At 38.7% G+C, this 20629-nt stretch overlaps 2 protein-coding genes across 8 annotated transcripts; both read left to right on the top strand.

Moving 5' to 3' along the window:
* Positions 1-151: 151 nt before the first annotated feature.
* On the top strand, positions 152-8427 carry PAN3 (Poly(A) specific ribonuclease subunit PAN3). Of its 6 annotated transcripts, none has more exons than XM_046611081.2 (10): positions 152-291; positions 1187-1520; positions 1670-1939; positions 2209-2466; positions 2649-3024; positions 3117-3233; positions 3310-3549; positions 3710-3992; positions 4114-4468; positions 4595-5318. In XM_046611081.2, exons 2-10 carry the CDS (start codon positions 1473-1475, stop codon positions 4712-4714), a joined length of 2067 nt encoding a protein of 688 aa, XP_046467037.1. In that variant the 5' UTR covers positions 152-291; positions 1187-1472; the 3' UTR covers positions 4715-5318. The 6 variants fall into 6 exon arrangements, 5 of the variants coding, with proteins under 5 accessions (XP_046467037.1, XP_068989584.1, XP_046467039.1 ...); XR_011176378.1 differs by lacking the exons at positions 152-291; positions 1187-1520 and adding exons at positions 336-531; positions 8413-8427 and having other exon boundaries at positions 4595-5269; XM_069133483.1 differs by lacking the exon at positions 1187-1520 and having other exon boundaries at positions 158-291; positions 1719-1939.
* A 2917-nt stretch (positions 8428-11344) lies between these two features.
* LOC124212935 (uncharacterized) lies at positions 11345-18914 on the top strand. Of its 2 annotated transcripts, none has more exons than XM_069133776.1 (5): positions 11345-11642; positions 16951-17115; positions 17769-17922; positions 18093-18265; positions 18493-18914. In XM_069133776.1, exons 2-5 carry the CDS (start codon positions 16956-16958, stop codon positions 18525-18527), a joined length of 522 nt encoding a protein of 173 aa, XP_068989877.1. In that variant the 5' UTR covers positions 11345-11642; positions 16951-16955; the 3' UTR covers positions 18528-18914. The 2 variants fall into 2 exon arrangements, with proteins under 2 accessions (XP_068989877.1, XP_046469565.1); XM_046613609.2 differs by having other exon boundaries at positions 11352-11642; positions 17769-17921; positions 18110-18265.
* Positions 18915-20629: the final 1715 nt, after the last annotated feature.

The following is a 20629-nucleotide window of genomic DNA, read 5'->3' as shown; positions in this document are numbered from 1 at the left end:
CGATGATTCGTTCGATTTTAAATTTCCAAAATGAAAAATAACGATCGACAAGCTCGTGGTTGAATATAAAATTTGATAAAAGATACCGGAAATGGCCGAGGTCTAAATTGTATTTCGAAAAATAAAGTATATACGTATGCGAAGCACGACTTCCGGAAGGACAGCTGCGATCGAAGTAAGAGCAGCAAGTCGTCCGTGAGTGTAGACAAGTGTAGCATAAAAACACAGTGAGATCGGTATCACGGAGTACGCTTTCACCTTTGTCTGCGGGAAGGAAAAATGTTTTGAACGGTCAGTACTAAAGTATATTAATCTAAGCTTGAAAGAATCTCATTTATTTGTTTTTTTTAATAACCCAAACGCCGTCCGTCGCAAAGCGTCTGGAGCGTCTGTTTTATTTTCGCGCCGTCCTCAGACGCGACGTCACTGACAACTCGGATGGGTTATGTTGGTCCACCATATCTTCGATGTTTTTATAGACTTCGGTTGTACATTTTGGAAAAAATTTTCGCCTCGCGTCGCGTTTTTGAGGTGCTCAGTTATGCTTAAACTTTTACAATTTTTTTTCGTAAAAAGACGAACTTTTTTTTAACGTTGTTGAAAACCAAAATTAACCACTTTTGTCGCGATTCTGTGTGTGCATTGTCAAAATCAGCTGCTTCATTGTTAGTTTATTACTACATTGTTCGAATCAAATCCTGCTGCATTTTCTTGACCCCCCTCAATTTTTAGAGGCAACAAGTATATCACACACTTGTGTACATATTCTCCATGTTGTTGTCTCTAGTCTGATATAGCGAAGGCTAGAATTACACACTAGGTTCAAAAGTTCTGTGATTTATATTCTTTTTTCTTACTTTTCCTTAACTTCAATAGAATACAAATTCCATTTATTAATGCTTTTTCTACCCTGAACGATATTCTATTTTCAGGAAAACCATCAACTTTCACTGTTGCCTTATGTTAAATTCAAGCATCGATGTTTTCGATAACACAGGTTCTACTACTGTACCTTTAATCGTCTCACCTTTACGCGCAACAATTACTGAATATAAAACAAATTTGCATGTTTTTATATTTCTCTTTCTGCACCGTTCTGAACAGATTCGTTTGGTTTTTTTTATTCAACGATTAATTAAGTCACAAAGTAGACAAACTTGTTCTAATGATCACCGTTCATTTTCAGGGTTTACAAGTCGAACATATTGGAAAAAAATAGAAGCAGCACTGTTAAAGAATAAAAAAATAAAAAATAAAAAAAAAAAGAACAAAAAAAAAACGAAAAGAGAAACTTGAAATTATCCTGAGAAATTTTAGAAAAATGGAGTAAAAGAAAGACTGGATATGAAATTAAATAACTTAGGTGATAATAAACAGAAGCAATTTTCCAGTGTGTTAAATGAAGCGAAAGATATTCTTCGACGCAGCTTCAATTGTCTAGAGACGAAGTTGCCTGCCTACGCGAGGTGAAAATGCGACGTCCGTCGAAAGGCAGTAAAACCGTGTCGATAAAGAACTTTGTTAGTAAAATTTTGAGGAGAAAGAAAGAAAAAAAAGAATATTAAAATTATCATTGAATACAAACAAGCTAGTGTAATTTATGCAACTTGTTAAAATATGGAGGAAATGCTATTCGGCAATGATTTTAAAATGTTGAGATTCTTTCCAGCATAGGCAGGCTAGCTTAACGTTGGAAGTCTTGGAAATTCTCTCTCTAGTGACAACGGAAGATAAAGAAAGAAAGAACAGCTCTGGTAGCTGCGAAATTTTTAACAACGAGGACTTCAAAAGCACGAAAGCGGGAGGATCGAAAAATCTAACGGAAAACGGAACGGTGGTCAATGCGGTGGATGGAAGAGAGATGGATCCGTCAATGTTTGTCACTTACACCCCTCAAACAAATGGAGTCCCACAGGAGTCCAAACTTGCAACCTACATGGTAACAAACAGATTTCATTATTTTCGTATAAAAATGAGGAGTCGCACTCGCAAACTAAAATTAAGAAGGTCTAGTTAATTTTCACCTTGAACTCTGAAAAGATAACATCCTAAATTGTAACATAGTGCTAATCGATCAAGATTTTCCGTTAATTGTACTGTTTTTCCATTGATTTTTACACAGTAATTTTGCCTTTAGAAAATATTTATAACATCGAGTTATAGGTAATAATTTTCACACTTAATAATCGTGACGTTTTCTGAATCTAGAACTGCCAAAGCTCTGGAGTTGCCCTAAACACAGCTGTAGTGACAAAACATCTCTCCGGCCTTTCACTGGATGCACAAAAAAAAACTACTACCAGTCCGGAATTTGTGCCGGGACGAGGAATTGCAGGTAGCAATAGTAGCTCGCCAAATATATTCAACAGCTCCTATCATTCCCAGGAGAATGTCGGAGGAACAACTTATTTCTACCTCGGGACGTCGACAACGGAAAATGTGTCAAGCGAAGAAGGAGTCGAAGCTGTAAGTTCACCAGACAGAGATTTGAGTTTCGCCTCCTTAGGATAAATTTTAACTCACGTAAACGAGAATCAACCACTAATGAGGTGAAAAAGTTTATATTTAGTAACCATAGTATATTTTGAAACTTTTGTGTTCCGGTAAAGCGACTACACAGAAATCGTAACGAGAAGTATTTCTTCTAGATTGGAACCGCTGGCGCAAGTCAGATAGGATACGTTTATCCAGGGACCCCCTCTCACCTGCAGACTGCCAAAGCAGCAAAATCTCCCGCATCGAGTAGTCCCTCGGCTCCTTCGACGCCCCCTCCACAGGCCGTTCCGAGTTTTTTTGTCAGCGAAGGCCTGCGACTGGACATTCTCCAAAAAAATGCACTAACGTTAGCTCAGCCAGACCCGGTGCAGTTTCCAGATTTGCCAAACGAAGTAGATAACTACCATGAATTATGCCCTCTCGAACCCATCCATAAATCCACATCGACTGTCCTCGGCTATCAAACCTCCACGTACAAAGCGACCAGTTTAAAAACCGGGACTCGCTATTGCCTGCGCCGAGTACACGGTGAGTCGTGAAGCATATTTATTGCTCTGGTTGGATGGTAAGCGTTATTGTACACGAGCAATCTTACTGTAACTGAGAATTATTCATTTCAGACTTTAGACTTGCCAATACAAAATGTATGGTCTTGGTCGATATGTGGAAGCGGTTGACGCACACTAATTTGGTCCAACTGCGAGAAGTCTTCACCACCAAGACCTTTGGTGATCATTGTATGTACCCAAATATTTTTCTCCCAGCTTTTTCATATTAATCTTTTTTCATTTCACTAAATTAGGACTATTTCAGCCATGGTATTCGTCTACGACTACCACCCTGGGTCCGAGACGCTCTTGAACAAACACTTCTCTGCTACCGAGCTCAACGGCTACTCAGATCCGTTTTCGTCCGACCCCAACGCTCCCCGTCCTTACAGCCACACAAAGAACACCATATTGAGACAACAGCACAGCAGTATGCTGCCAGAAAGCGTTATTTGGAACTACATTATACAGCTGACAGCTGCTCTCCGGGTTATTCACGCAGCTGGTAAGTGATTATTTCATTTTTTGAACATTATTCAGACTTATAGTAACAGTGAGCAGATTTCATATGGCTCTACAATCGCAAAGTTACAATAGAAAGAAGTAAATTGCGAATAAATTCGAAGTTTTTATTATATTATCGTTAGTTTAAAAATTTTCTTCAGGTATTGCGTGTAGATCTCTGGACCCTACAAAGATAATTCTCTCGTCACGAAGTCGGCTGCGTCTTAGCTGCGTCGCGATTCCCGACGTTGTGACGTTTGACGGTACAGCTGCGAATCCGTTGGCACTAATGCCGCATTATCAACAAGAAGACTTGCTCGCATTAGGAAAACTTGTGCTAGCTTTGGCTTGCCGTAGTCTCCTAGCGGTGCATCGTGACAACATGCAGGCCTCCCTGGAACTGGTCGCTCGCACCTACTCGTCTGATCTCAGAAACCTTATATTGTACGTATTTATATTCCATTCTGACATTTTTGCCTATTCTCTTGACCTGAATACGTTTTGTCTAACTTTATTGAGTAGTTTACTCTCGCTCCAGTTACGATAAAGAAATTCGTCATTTCAGGTACCTGCTATCTTCTCAGCAGCGGAGAAGCGTCACTGATTTAATGCCAATGATTGGAGCTCGGTTTTATACTCAACTCGACGCCGTCCATCTTCGTTCAGACGTTCTGGAAGATGAACTTGCCAAAGAGCTGGAAAACGGCAGACTGTTCAGACTACTCGCAAAACTGGCGACCATCAACGAACGGCCAGAGCTGAACATGGAGCCAACGTGGGCTGAAACCGGCGATCGTTACATGCTGAAACTGTTCAGAGACTACGTGTTCCACCAAGTAGCGGCGGATGGAAGACCGTGGTTGGACATGGCCCACGTTGTATCTTGTCTGAACAAACTCGACTCTGGATCTCACGACAAGGTGAGTGTTTAGATTCGAGTGATTAGAGTGTTAGATTCAGAAATGGATAAACGGTTGGCATTGCGAAGAAATTTCAAACATTCATCAGTACGCCACTTCAATCGATCCTCGATATTTCCTGTTTAGATTTGCCTGATGTCGCGGGATGAGCAAAGCGTGTTGGTCGTTAGTTACGCCGAGTTGCGACAGTGTTTGGAAATGTCATACGCCGAGGTTGTGCATTCTGCGAAGCTGGACGCCGCCTAGGCAATAAAAAAAGCATTGAGTCCAACAGCGGCACAACAGCATATACTCCGAACCATCATTGTGATATCAACAGTTAGCGCTACTACAATTTCTACATTACTCAGGATCGAGGATGATCCAGAGTTGTGGACATGGATTTGGAAGTTCCGGACAAGTCGAAGCGGATGGTGACGCGTGGAGTGAGCTTTTTGATGTGTTTTTGAGATTAAAAACGAAATAAGAAAATAACAATATAAGGAAAGGGATGAAGGAATAAAAGGAGGTGGAGACGACGAAGAATAACGGCCCAAAGGAACGCATCGATTGATGATGCGTTAATTTGAATATAAAATAGGTACAGAAGAAAATCATTAAATGATGTAAAAATCGAAATAATAGTACATATTTCAACATTCAATGAAATCCGCTATGTTGCTACATATACGTATGTACACACAAACACACAGAACTTAATCATGCGCTAAAATCTTAAAATGATACTACTACAACCTAATACACGGAGACTCAACACAGCCTGTGTATAGGATAGAGATCATAGGTTTTAGGATACAGCTGGTAAGCATTAATTTTGAAATAAATGTTTATTTTTGAAAGCAATCTTAAACGCACGTCTTGTTACTTTTTTCGCAAGTTTTCATTGTTCGAACAATGTCCATGTTTCCATCGTAGGGTCAGAGTCGGGCTAGGTTCAAATTACAGTCGAAAAGAAACGAGATTTGAGAGAAAGAAAATAATTTCCCACATCCGAAATCTCGTTTCTCATTAGCTGTAATTTGAGCCTAACCCGATTCCGATCCTACCATGGGAACATGGTGAATAAATTATCCCCCTCCCCTCGTTTTGAGCCGATAACAACTACGATCTGCAATATCGATTGCCGGTAAGAATGGAATCACGTCGGAGCGGGGCGGTTGGATATTAATCATTTGAATACTCCTCCGGCAGCCCGGTGACAGCGAATTATTGTCTCCTCAGTTACTTCCGCCGCCTTGTTCTCCTCTATATCTATGTATGTACGTAATAAAATACGTACATACGTACAACGTACGCGTGCATAAATAGGTAGATGTAACGTTGTAGCCGCATGTAGTGCATTACCTCCCTCCCACCCTTGCGGACAGGCTCGCACTCAAACTTGATCTCATTTCCTTCGCAATTACTCGCGACAGTCGAGTAGACAGACGACGTAGGTATATTAAAGTTCGTGTGTTACGTACATAGGTATACACACGTCGGAGATGTCGGTGATCTACGTATAGATTACGCATACACGTGGAGCCCGAAATAAGCAGCGATGCAACCCGTCAGTCAGTCAGAATATATATTCCCCGTTGTCAACCGACTCGACAACCATCATTCATTTAATTGCGTTAACGTCACCGACGAATTGTAATTCCCTGCCCTCAATCATCTGGATCACTCGGCTGGTTTTCTTACGTCGTCCTAAGACGCTTTTCGGTGTTCGTTTTATACGTCCGGCGGTTGGCCCTTGGGAGTTTTTCAATCTCCCGTTATTTTTTCCGCTTCTTTCCCCCATTGTAACGAATTAATGCGAATTTCACGTCGCATATACGAACTCGCCGAAAAAAAGAAATCCCCTGGGTATTCGAATGAACGTCGAAGACGTATATCGTTCCTCTCTAACGGAATTCGATTCAAACTTGAAACTGAATCGAATCCTCGCGACTTTTCCGCCCCGCGGTATGCCCCGAAACCATATAAGATTGTTGGGGTGACGAAGAATTTCACTGAATAAATGATACGCGTAAGGAACTACATACGTGGCTGGTAAAAGAACATCGGCTATAACGGGAAGGAGAGATACTTTGTGGTGAAAATGGAACGCGGTATGGTGCAATATATATCACGTGTAATAACTAGGCAGACACAGAAATGGGGAGATAAAAGAAGAAAGAAGGCGCGAGAGAAAGAAAAAAACAAAAAAACTGTCGTATTACGATGAATCCTCTACCGCTGCAACTCTCTCTCTCTCTCTCTCTCTCTCTCTCTCTCTTCTCATAGAATAATTTTTATCTTTTTCTCCTGCGCAGCTCAACTACGTTGATTAAAAGCGTTCTAATAGTTCTCACGGAGTTAAAAACAACGGCCGTACATTTACAATTCGATATAAACATATACATACACGTTGCGTATACGTGTACAACGGACGGACCGAAAATAAGGGTTAACGATGAAAATACGACGAGTGATACTGCGGGGCAAATTTTAATAGAAAATCCGCGAAAGTTGGCGAGCCAAGTTATCATGCTGTGCACGTAAAATTGCACACACTGAGAAGCATTTCATTTGTTACAGTAACTAGAAAAATTGAGTAAAACAGGCATCGTTAAAAAAAACTGTTTGAATATTGTTGGAATTACGAAAAACGAGGTACGCCTAACCATTTTGCGCTATCGTCGATCCTTTTTTGGTTATTGCAACGGAAAATCAGTTTCCGAGGTTTACTCTACTTTTTTTAGTCAAACAAGGCTTTAAACGTCAATTTATCGTTGCACGAGCGTTAAATTTTCGCAAGAGTTGCAAGAAAATATAGCAACAGCGATCGTAATGAGAAAAAATAGCAACGTATACCAGACTTTCCGGTACCAGCTAGAAAACTAATTTTTATTTTCTACCTAGAACTATATTTTTCGGTTGCGATAAAAAATGAAAATAGTTAAGGACCGAGCGGTAACCGGAACTAAAAATTTATCTCGGTACAAATTTGATACAGGAATAAAATGTAGAATTTTGCATAATTTCGTGCGAACAGGTATACGTACATATATCTGCAGTTTTATCGATTTCATCGAGGTATATAAAGAGTGATTTCAAATGAGAAAAAATTTTCTCCACGTTATAATACGCATCTCGCAATCAAAGTTGTGACGCGTATTTATACCTGTATCCAAGGGGGGGGGGGGGGGGGGGGGGGGGGAGGGGGGCTGCATATCGATCCTCTTCGCAACATGGACCGAGTGAATAATTTGCCAGCCTTTTGTCCCTGCGAACCGTCGTCACACGACTCCGAGGTATTCATATGGACGCTTTTTTTTTTTTCTTCGCAGTCTGCACGAGCCACGGTAAATGCAAAAAATTTCAAATATTTACCCCGCCTTTTCATCTGGAGCTTTTATCTTCAAAGGATAGACGTATTATACATAGGCTGGGAGGGTTGACATTATACGAGTGCACGCTGCTCAAACGTTGTGTGAAGAAAATGAAAAGATAATTTCTTTTCCCTTTTTTTCTTTTTTTTTCTTTTTTCTTTTTTCTTAATCGTACGAAATTGGATGTTCACAGAGACTGCGAAACAGAAATAACGTGAATATATTGTCGGTTTTCTCGTCCCTGTTAGAATATTATGTCTTTTATAACAGCTGCGGAAGCTGCGAAATGCGAAAAATGAAAATTAAGCATCAGTCGCTATCATTCCGAGGATAAGCCTAATTTCAGCTGTTTTCTTTATTATTCGAAGGGATTTGGTAAAAAAGAGGTGAGAAAGTAGAAAATTGCGGGGCATCTGGAATTTTAACCATGAAAAATTTACCGTAAATATCACAAGTCAGGATGGAAATAAAAGAAGGATGAAGAGGCGTGAGAAAATTATCAAGACGAAAACTGCGTTGCCTATAAATGCTGTAGCTAATGATTAAAAACGTTAAAAAATTCACAGAGCGTAAACTTATAATCCTTAGAAACGTGAAAAGCCGTCTTTGCTTCCGGACGGATCCGATATCCGATTGAGGGGAATGAAATAGGAATAAACAAGCCGTCGAAGAAGGATACGACTGACAAATTCCTTGCCTTCGAATCCTGAACCAAAAGACTCGAAATCCTGCGAGCAAGAAGTTTTTGGGTCATCGTAAGATGACGCTGATGGGACGGATGGATAAACTGACGTGAGAAAAGGGTCGGATCAAGGAAACGAAGTACATGGAGATATCTCGATGGACCAGATTGAAGTTGGCAACCTTAAAGTAACGAAATTGTTTTTAAAATTTGGAACGACTTTAAAGAAGTTTAATTACCGAAATCCGAAAACACTTTGCTTGTTAAAAATTGACCAACTTTTGAGGCGTTCCTAAATTTTCGAAACAATGACTTTTCCCTGAGAATTAATCGTTACGAACTTCGCTCTCTTCGCGACGAATGGTTCGTGAAATAGTTTTAAAAAAACGCGACGTAGATGCTCGGTATTTACCTTACCCTGTATTATCGATAGAGCGTAATCGTATTACAGCTTACAATTTTTGTAAACGCAAATATTTCACTATTTGATAAGATAAGCCGCGGTTTGTTTTTTTATGGGGTGAAAATACTCTCCCGACTATCATACCTGTAATAATTCAGCCTACAGATACGGAGCGTAGATTTTATACATACAGGCCAGTTTTATCGACGCGATCGGCGCTTCGATTTGATTAATTTTTAAAAGAGCACCGTGTAATTCCCAAAGGGTGGTAAAGCTGAGCAAAAACCGAAGGGGAACCTGAAAAATGAAGTAAGAGCATACCATTAATCAGGAGACGTGTAAGCGGTATCAATCTTTCGCCTTATCTATATCGACCTGTGAGAATCGGTTTTAGAGATACACACATAAATCACTGCCCGATGTGTACAACGGGCTTATAATAATAATAAAACGTCGGGAAGAATTATGAACCGTGAATATTATACTCGGAGAACAGAGATTGAAAATTAATTTGACAAACCGTTGTACAAACAAATGGAGAAAATGGTAAACGGTTTGAGAAAAAGAGAAGAGACAAAAAACAAAAAAGACGTCTTTTCGCTGGTCGATAAAACTGACCAATTATTCATACGTAGAGTATGGAGCGGAAAAAGCGAACAAGTCACGAAGAAGTTTGAGTCTTGACTGTCGGCGTCGAAAAGCAGATGCAGTTTCGTTGATGCCTGAAGAGTTTCGTTTACTGAAAATTAAATTTGGATGAAACTAGTCTAGACATTATTTGAACGTTTGAAATGATTCGAGTTAATTTACAAAGTTTTCTCGCTACGGCAAACGGAAAATCATCGTGCATAATTTATTAGAATCGTACGATTTGCGTAACGAGGAGATGTTAACTTTGTTTATAATAATACGATGTTGAAACTGATGACGAATTTTCAAAGACACTTTCGAGATCAGTTTCGTACAATTCGAAAGTTTGGAATATCGGTCGGAGTACGTGGAAAATTCAAAATATAGAAAGGTAAAGTATGTAAGTCGAAAATCAAAGTGACTGTCAGAATTCTGACGATAATTATCCGTTAATCGGCTTTCCATAATCCGACCTGTTTCTACACAATTATAAAGGTACTTGGAAATTCTACGAATTATATTTCCAGCCCTTTAACCCTTAAGTCACACATTATTTTGCCGATTCAAGTTTTACGACTAACCGTTTGGAATTATTATACGGTATTTGGGTTCGTTGCTTACGAATCTAAAATCGTCTTTCAATTGTCAAAGACGGCGGAAAAAAATTTCAAGTTTAATCGTATCCCGTCAAAAAAAAAAAAAAAAAAAAACAAACAAACTCTATGCAGTAATTTTCGGGGTCGCTGATTGGATTCGCGATAATGAATTTTCAAAATCTGCTCTCAGATACGTAATCAGCGATCCTTAAAACCCGTGGACAGAGTTTTATTCTCAGATTACGATCGAATTTCGAAATTTTTTTCGGCTGTATCGGATCCGCCGTTTTGAATTTTTTCAATCCAATTACAGTTTCGCGATCAGCGAACCTAAAAACTTATAATTTATACAAAACATGTATACGTGTAGAGGGTTAACTTTCTCGTAAACGAATTATTCCATCAATTTTCAATCAATTTGTTCCTAACAACAACAACAACTTCCGTTGTATCGCAATAATTACTCTCGAGTGTTGATAACTTGTTGGTTTACTACAAAAAAATTGCAAAAAAAAAAAAAAAAAAAAAAAATGGATAAACAAGAAATAGGTGTTAAGAAACTTACCACTTGATACACTTTAAATTCGATCCTTCCGCGATATACAAATCGTACGATAATTCCGTCAACAACTTTCCGACCCCCTCTATCCGCCCACGTATTTCCTTATAAACATGTAAAAATAATCAGGTTCCGCAGATAGAGAGAGAGGGAGAGGGAGAGAGAGAGAGAGAGAGAGAAGTTTCGTCAGCTGAAGCATAAGAAAAAAAAAAAAAGAAAAAAAACAACGTACCCCGAATATACCCGCAACATTCCCGACTACAACAAATAGCGCGTATTAAAGTTGATAACGACGGGACGTTAGCCCTGACTCGACGTTATATGCACCCACACGCGCATACATTATACGCGTATAATGTACGATTGTAATATGGGAATAAATCCTGCTCTGCCCGTAGCGGTTTCGTATGCACGTACGTATATGTACGTCGATGCCGATGGGAAGGGTACTAAGAGAGAATGAGAGAGAGAAGGAGCGTAACGAGCGAATAGAGGAAGAAGAAGGGAACGAACGACCGGGAGAAACGGGAGCCGAGATAAGAGCCGGGGGAGAGGGAGAGGAGAGGAGAGGAGAGGAGAGGAGAGGAGAGGGTGTCGTGGGCGCTGGGCTCGCGTTAGCTCGGCGCAGACGCGTTTCTATCCTCGAGCCGCAGCATCGGCAACACAAAACCCGGCACACCGTTGCAGCAGCAGCAGCAGCAGCAGCAGCAGCAGGATCATCATCGTCGTCGTCGTCGTCGTCGTCGTCGTCGTCGGGATTCACCGAAGGAGCAAAACGACGGTCCGTCAGTCGGTTGTAATCGTGACGTACATCGGCGGCAAACGCGACGCCGAGGATTCGAGGATTCGAGGATTCGTTCGACTCTGTGTTCCGTCATCCCAGTCGCTCTCATCAACCCCGGCTGTCCTGTAAAGGGTAAAACTTCGTATCCGCATAAGCGAACCGAGGTACGTTAACGTAGTAACATCGATCATACCCTCCCTCGGAACCGTACACCCTCGATTTTAAGGGTGCGAGGTGAGGGCGTAAGGGGGGCGAAGGGGGAGAAAACTTACCCCACGGACAACTACAATCGCTGGCTGGTTCTTTTTTTCACCGTTCATTTTTCGACTATACGTCCGGGCGAACGTTTCTTCATCTTCCCCCGACGATCGGGTGTCGGGGTGAATTACTCCTCATCCTCCCCCTCGTTCTTCCTCCTCCCCCTCCCCCACGCATGCCCCGTGTTTTCATCGATTTTCACTACGAGGATACGCCCCGCGTATCTACGCTCGTATTTTTTTTTTTATTTTTTTATTTTTTTTTAAACGTTCCTCCTCCTTCCGGGTGAAATTTTGAGGCTGTTCTCAAAGGACGACGAGATGGCGATGATGATGATGATGATGATGATGATTTTACTTTTACGGTAAAACTTTTGCGTCCTACGCGGTTTTAGAACGTCGATCGATTTTTGTCCGGTTTCAATCGACTCGCTAACTTTCAGCATAGTCATTCTTTAATTCGTACCCTTAATCCTGACCGCCGTTTTTGAAGTTGGTAAACTTATGATATATCGATGATAAGGAAAAATCGTTAAAATCGCCGATTGAGAAACATACGAAAAGTCGGTGAACCGTAATGAAAAACAAGACTTGAGTCGCGTTTTGAATTCTTCGTACCTTTTTTTTTTTTTTTTTAATTTCCTTTCATCTCACCACACGTTTCGTTGCGATAAAGTTACCAACTTCGATATCTTCCTCGTCACGGCGAATCAGGATCCCGAAGAATCGTGAGATATTTATTTATTTTTTTTTATTTCATCACCGTCAGCGACAGCGAAAATTTATCCCGCGTTCGTTCGCAGTTCGATAATATATTTTACACATCATACGTGTATTCGTTGCAATATGTATTTACTCGTACGTGTCGCATCGTTTCGGGCCGTTTGATTTAACGGAAGTAATTTTTGAACCGCGAACGTGAAGCGTTCGACGCTATTTTTTTTTTTTTTTGGATTTTTTTTTCCTTTTTTTTTCAACGTACACGTATGATATAATAATCAACGTTGACCCAGATGCTCGACGTACCGTGATATGCACAAACACGTTTCGTAACAACGTCACGAGTCACCCTCCGTTTTCATTTTTATTTTTTTATTTTTTTATTTGTTTGTTTATTTTATTTTATTTTTTTCACACACGCCCGCGCAATGGTTATAACTGACGTTTGATCGAAGGATAATTAATTTTTAGCGCAAGGGGGGGGGGGGGGTAAAAAAATGTATAGAAAGATGAAAAAAAAAATTGACGGTCCGGAATATGGAATTTTTAGAGAAGCGTAAACTCGGTTTGTATCGAATTAAAAAATTTTGAATGCGGAAAAGTATAATGGATAAGTAAACGAATAGAGAGGTCAGAACGTCGAATGTCGAATCAGGATTCTGTCATTCTGTACTTCGACTTTTCGTATTTACGAATTTTCTGCACGCGGACTTTCCGCATTTTTTCGAATTTTCCGAATAACATTTTCGCGCCAACGACGATTCATCGATCGACAATTCTTATAGTAGTTTCTTACCCGTACCATTAATTTTCTGTCAAATCCATATTGTTGATAAAGTCGTAGAAACGTCGCTGAAATTTTTCACGCGTTCACCGGCGTTTCAATATAATACGAAGATTATAAATTGACGTGAAACGCAAAGTACGAAAATGTCGGAAAATCATATCCCCGTTGAAATTTTGACGATACTTTTATCTCTTTACTTTTTCCACGGACGCGCAATGTTTTGCAAATATTAATAACATCTTTGAAAGGAAGAAGAAGAGTAAAAATGAAGGTGAAAATATGAACAATACGCTATTTCGATTAGTTCGCCATAAAAACCGTGATGTCAACCGCCGGGGAATTCGGATTGCGACAATCTTTGCGTAAATAATGAAATTGATCGTAATACCACCACGGCGTGTATTAAATTCCCGCTGTGCCGAGCCGTCGTTTGGTTCGCTTTACACGCGCACAGCGACGGTAGATTAAGATATAAATTCCGCAATTAGTCTGCGAGATGCTGGTTTAACGTTACCAACTAGGAAATGAAGTTGGAGCGCTCTGCCCGCTGTCGCAACGATAAATCTGATAATTCGGAAGGAGGAATGGGAAGATTTTACAATTACTGGACGGGGAACAATCTCAAACGAACGTAGAAATTCCTGGCAAAAAGGTGCTTGCAGGTTTTCTCTGATACCGAGACAGAGAAATTTCTAGTCGCGGTTGATGTATTATTATTATTATTATTATTGTTGTTGTTGTTGTTGTTGCGTAGAAAGATATTTTACACTTCTGATAACGAGTACGAAATTAAGAACATGAGCAGAAAATACACACTGAGATAAATTTCATTTGTTACGGTAACTGGAAAAATTCAGTAAAACAGGTATCGTTGAAAAAACTGTTTGAATATTGTTGGAATGCAAAAATGAGAAGATTTGAAAATCTGAGACATCGAAATTCCGTATTATCGAAGATTTTTAGTTCCATGAATTTCTGGATCGATGAAATTACGCCAGTTTGATCTTTCTTTGTTTTGGATTTTCGATATTTCCACGTTTGGGAATCTTGGTGATTCTGATTTTTTACACCCACTCGTCGTGTAAATTTCACTCGATCGAAACTTTATTTATCGGAACTTTACTTTTCGTAAAACTTGAATTTTCGGAATCGTGGGTTTCGTAACTTTGAAACCGTCGGTTTTCCGATCATTCGAAATTTTGTTGTTTCTCGAAAGTTTGATTCCTTCGCTTCAAGCTTAAGCGAACCAAATAATTCGGAGTTGGGCGCTTTCGGAATATTTCAAATTCGGAACTTCAAACCTCGCCCCGCGATTGCGCAAGAATAACAATAAATAAAGACACTGCGACTAAATTTGAGCAAAATTAAGTGTATTCAACAAAATTCCATGAACAAACGTATCGAATATTGCGATATGGTCAGAAATTCGTCTACCAACAACTCTGAATATATTTAAACAATACTCGAACCGTTTCAAACGAAGACGATCACGTTACGCTCGTTTTCCTTTAAAATGCCTACTTTTCACGAAAATCGACTTCCCTGTAAGCTGCGGATCCTGATTTTCAACTCCTCCTCAATTATACATATAATATTCCCACGCACAAGGGTGGGAACAACGGAGGGCCGTATTTGCCTCGAGGACTGGATACGAAAGCAGCTTTACAGTAGCTTCCGCAAGCTGGTGCACAGACGCGTTTTATCTTCGCCCACTTCTCAGCCTCCGGGGCGTCTGTTTACCTTCGCTTTAAACTTCGTTCGTAGGATGCCCAGAGCCTGCTTTTCCATTCCGCCCGTATCGCGATTCCTGCACGATTCGAGGATTACAAATTACGTATTAATATCCAACCCTCGGATTTGTAACCGCGAACTTCTGTAATTATACCGATAAAACTGCACTAATCGCAATCACAGGGTTATTTACACTGATTTACACCGGAAAGAATTATTCCAGCTAATATTTATCGAGCGTAATCATCCATTGAAAATTGTTCTCGGTTTGTTATTTATACGTGTAATGAATTTTCGTAATTTCGGTTTGAGCGATCTCTCGGTACGCTGGAAAAACGTTGCGTTAATCGATGGACGCGTTGGAATACAGAAAACAAAAAACAACAATTCGTTATCGGTTAATTAGCTTGAAATTAATTTTCTTGACACTGAAAACTGTTGAATCACGAATTTAATTTACGCGATGAAAATTTAAAATGTTTACATATTTATTTGTCTATTTTTTTTGAATTCACTTTGTCATTTTTCTCAACATCTTCTCCGAGTTTGAAAAATCGACGTAAGGATTCTCGGCGATGACCGAAACGGTTTGAACGAGCTTAAAAAGCGACAAGTCCAGCAAAAGGCGACGCGAAACGCGAATGAAGTGAAATTACAGCCGTACATAACAGGAGCGTAGGTTGAACAATGTGAAGCATAAATCCCGCAGTGACTGGTATAAATATTAACAAGATGCCGTTTGTCGAGGGGTCAGTTTATCGCTGCAAATACGGTACAACAAAGTTATTCCACATATCTCGTCTGAAGTATACGTGTACAATTGTAAAAGATTACAGAAGTCCATACGTGGAACGTGTTCGGATGTTGAGAAAAATTTCCCGACAAATTGAGATAGACAAAATGAGAAGCCGAATAAATACAATCACGTCACGTCAGGCCGCAAGACGAGAGCTAAAAGTACAAAAATATCAATCTTCTTTTTTTAAATTACAAGCAAATTAGAAAGGATTATACATTGTAAAGTGAAAGAAACGAGCAGTGCTGCCCCGGCGTCTATTATTAGCCTCGGATTCTGACCTGCGTGGGGTGCAGAGAAGGAAAACTGTATATATGTATAAGTTTTTTTTTTTTTTATGTATATGCATAGCGACGTGCAGCATGCGCGTGCATAATGATAAACTCCGTGGGTCTTATAAATAATACGCCCGGGAGGGAAAGAAAGAAGAGTTATATTTACGGTCTGTAATTCATGAGCAACGACAATACAATACGAGGATGCGAGAGCTTTTTCGAATGGAAATGAATTTTAGAAATCTATTTTGCGATTAAATTTTTCAACACAGAAAACAAAAATTAATTGAGAAATAATTTTTTCTATTTTTTCAATTAAACGGAACGATCAACACTAAAATAACGTAGATATACGAGGTTTTTTTGTGATTCTACGCGTTGCAGATACTTATGCATGTTGGATGAAAGACGTTGGATGTATGTAGGTACACTTGGGGACAATGAATCTGATAAGGCTAATTTTTTACACTATACAGTTACGTTGGCAATACTGAGAAACCTACAGCGCCACAGTCGGCCGAGTTCGAAACTAACTCAATCTCAATAAACGTAACGTAACCCGTGACCGTCGAATCTAACCTTAGAATACCGCAGGGATAATGACTTGTTGGATTGACATGTATTCTTTTCTATTCACGTTTATTGAGATTGAGTTTGTTTCGGGCTTGGCCGACTGTGGCGCTGTAGGTTTATCTGTGTTGCCAACGTAACTGTCTAGTGTAAAAAATTAACCGTCTCCGATGCAATCTCCCCAAATGTACGTGAAATAATGCGAAATATGATTTCTTTTTCAAATGCAATGATCCTAAATCGCAACGAAGTTTATAATATGCTCGAGAGATAAGTCGCAAAAGAGAAATTTTCGAGTTTCATAATTTATAGACCATCGTTCTCGTTCACCCGCAGTAACAATGAAGCTCCGCTCGAGTCTGTTGGTGATCAGCGCCGCGGCGCTTATGGCGATTGCCGTCGCGACGCCTGTTCAGGATCAGCCGGAAAACAATGGACTTTGGGACGACGATATGCACGACGAACTTCTCGTTAGAGTTTCACGGGGCGCCAAGGATCGCGGTACGTGAATAATAATTATACCTTCGTCAAATGCTCTCGTTGTACCGTGAGCTTTTCTTGAAAGGTCCTGTTCGACGGTTGCAACTCGTCTAGTTCATCAGCGTAGCCAACTTCGTGAAAATGTTACCAGGATCGCGGCTGCGCCACAAGTCCGTCCTTCTTGACCCTCCGTCGGTAACTCGGGCCTTTTTTCTATCTTTCTGAAGAGCAGCTATTTTGTTTGTTTTTTTCGATTCAAGTTGGATTTAACAAAATCAAGCAATTGAAAATATCCTGTAGATCCAAAAGGGTACTGGTGAATTTTTTCCGAATTTTCAAATAACTATCACACCGAAAAAATATTATATATTCACCTTGCCGACGGAGTCGGCAGAAACTCCACCTTACCGACGCAGTTAATAAAAACTTCACCTCATCGACGGAAGGTTAATACGCGAGAGGTTAAGGTTGACTATCAATTGTCAATCGGTCGATCCTAGGGAATTTTTTCTTCTCAGCACGGATGTCAGCCAATCAAAATTAAGCAAGTTAAAGCGTCCTTTCAAGAAAAACTCTCCTACGGTACCATCGATTCAACAGGCAGTCAGACTATTTTATTTTAAACTTTTTGACACTATCATTATATAATGTATATCATTCCTACCGACCGGCAGTTTCCGCCGGCACAGCATCCTGCAGATACGAGAAAAGCGACTGGTCGGCTTGCGACATTAAAACGAACACGCGGAGTCGAACTTTGACCCTAAAGAAGGGCGACCCAAAGACGTGCGAGAAGACCAAGAAGCTCGACAAGAAGTGCAAGAAAGGTAGAGATTTTTTAACATCGGTAAAACATGGGACCTACTTTTTTCTCTTCACTAATTCTTTTTACCAATTTCCTGAACATGTAGTAGGTGTGATAAAAAAAAAAATCTTTAAATCATAATCAGACACGCGAGTAACGATGATAACAGAGTTTTTCGTTTTATGATTATATGCGTGGCGCTGAGCACAGAGTGTCGCTACGAAAAGGGAACATGGAGCGAATGCGTCGATCAGCAGATGAACCGGATAGACAATCTGAAACCGGACAGCGATCGTTCGTGCGAAAAAACGCGACGTCGCACAAAGAGATGCAAGCCGGAAACCAACGCGAAGAAGACTCCGAAAAGTAAGTTTCGATCTTATCGTTATTACAATCACCTCGATTTGTTACATGCATCGCATACCCTTAAAATTTTTTACCACAAATATAATTATATTCGCATTTGTCCGCGCGAGTTCGCGGTTTATTGAAAATAATATCTCAACATGTAACACAGAGGAGGGAAAGACATGATTCTCGAATATGATAATGTGAAATTCGATAAATACAACGGGTGTTGTTTCTCGTTCCAGGCGACCGGTCAAACAAGAAATCTGGTAAACAGTAAATTATCGCCCCCTGCATAAAAATCATCAGCACTCATCGATTATAATAATTGTATAATATCGCGTATGTGTATACAACGCCGCATATCATCCGATTATACGGCAATTATATAAAGAAATTCTTAAGTTTCGGGGTATAAATAAGTCACCCCACTTCGTTTTATCGTGACTAATTTTCTTTGTGTTTCTTTCTTTTCCCTTATTATCATTAATATACTTATTAACTTTTTTCCTTACAACTTTTTTTTAATCACCAACGTTAATCATTCTTCAATTAAGACTCGCTTATATACTGTACGATAATAATGGAACCGAAAAAAAAAAAAAAAAAAAAAAAAAACAAATTGATGACGTAATTTCTCTTTAATGTTAAATTATGATTACTGTTATTGTACCCGTATAAAAAATGTGTATATTATATACATATAAATATCCATCTGTGAATTTTTACCACACCATATATTACGAATAAATAACATCCACAAAAATTCTACACCAGTCGTCAAAGTCGACCGCGAGAATTACCTTTCCAAAAATTAACTCCTATCGTTAATTCATCGACATATATAAATATATCGACGTACATATATTCGTATAATATACACATATTACATACATACATATATATATATATACACCCGCCCATCAGACGTCCGAACGTGAATTATTCAGCATTGCGTGCAGAGATAAGGAAAAACGTGGGTTGTAATTTTGATGTTGAACTATGTTGAAAAATACGCGGTAAAAACGGATTCTACAATCGAGAAGAAAAAGAACAAAAGGAAAAATAAAGAAACGAAAGGTATATAAGTGAGTCGTAATATGTGACACGTTGTTCTAGGATATATGCTATATATATAAAGATATATATTTCAAAAATATATACAATATATATATATATATATATATATATATATATATATATATATATATATATATACACATATATATTATTGACAAATGAATCAATTATTTAGTTGATATATACATTATATATGGATATCTTAACATTGCTATATACGTATATATATTATATTAATTGTAATAACACTTATCATTATCATTGATATTATGTATAAATAATATAAAATTAGTTATTGTATTATTATCATTATTATTATTATTATTATTATTATCATCATCATTATCATTTCCGGTCTGTGCAAGTTCGCAGATTAATATAATGTACGTAATTGATTCGTCGAAATTTATGAAAGTAAGGGTCAAAAGATAGAAAAATAATAATTGCTTCCAATTTACGCGGCCAAACGATCATCGTTATTACAAAAATTCTATTACGCATTTACACGATATCATTCGTATTTGTACAATACTATAATAGTCTCGTAATTATTGGTCGTATGAGTTTTATCACTACTACTACTATTATTATTATTATTATTATTATTATTATTATTATCATTATTATTATTATTATTATATGCTGTTATGATTGTTTGAAAAAATTTTTTTCATCATCATTACAGTCGTCATGTGCTATATAGGATATTAATCGTTGAAGTTTATAATCACGTTTTGGCCAGACATTATTATTATTATCATTATTATTATTACTATTATTATTATTATTATACCTAAATATAATAACAATAGGATTTAGAGAGTAAAAGAATAATTTTAGAGTATCGAACATACGTACACGAATAGTGACTGGAGTCTTTGGCCTGTTGTTGCTTAATTAACCATCCATCTGTCGAATAATCGATGCTATACATACATATACGTACATATAATTAATGACGATATTTATATGTATATATGTATACGTATGGAAAAGTGACACGTATCAAGGCAACAAAAAAAAATATATTATATCAATTATATTTATGATAATAATATGATATAAATTCTTTCGTCTTTATTTCGTCTTTCCTTCATTTCGTATTTTCGGTTTAATATTAATTTTTCATTATCTTCGTTCGGCATCCCGTTAATTTCAATTCGTCGACGCATTGCAGCGGAGTACCAAACACGCATTTGAAATTAGTTGATAAGTAGTTGTTATTTGTGTATAAAACGTGAAAACCGCGAAGGATCGATAAATCGAAGTGTGGAAATTCAGGAATATGCCAAACATTCGGCA

The sequence above is a fragment of the Neodiprion pinetum genome, chromosome 2 (genome assembly GCF_021155775.2).
Source record: "Neodiprion pinetum isolate iyNeoPine1 chromosome 2, iyNeoPine1.2, whole genome shotgun sequence".
Taxonomy (NCBI): domain Eukaryota; kingdom Metazoa; phylum Arthropoda; class Insecta; order Hymenoptera; family Diprionidae; genus Neodiprion; species Neodiprion pinetum.
Note: the sequence above shows the minus strand (reverse complement) of the source record. Positions and strands in the feature narration are given on the sequence as shown.

Excerpts from the sequence above, each read along its gene's own strand:
- LOC124212935 (XM_069133776.1), top strand. The coding sequence starts at position 16,956 with ATGAAGCTCCGCTCGAGTCTGTTGGTGATCAGCGCCGCGGCGCTTATG. Across the intron at positions 17,116-17,768 it reads ACGGGGCGCCAAGGATCGCG|TTTCCGCCGGCACAGCATCC; the intron begins GTACGTGAATAA and ends ACCGACCGGCAG. Across the intron at positions 18,266-18,492 it reads CGCGAAGAAGACTCCGAAAA|GCGACCGGTCAAACAAGAAA; the intron begins GTAAGTTTCGAT and ends TTCTCGTTCCAG.
- PAN3 (XM_046611080.2), top strand. The coding sequence starts at position 439 with ATGGGTTATGTTGGTCCACCATATCTTCGATGTTTTTATAGACTTCGG. Across the intron at positions 2,467-2,648 it reads GCGAAGAAGGAGTCGAAGCT|ATTGGAACCGCTGGCGCAAG; the intron begins GTAAGTTCACCA and ends TATTTCTTCTAG. Across the intron at positions 3,025-3,116 it reads TTGCCTGCGCCGAGTACACG|ACTTTAGACTTGCCAATACA; the intron begins GTGAGTCGTGAA and ends TATTCATTTCAG.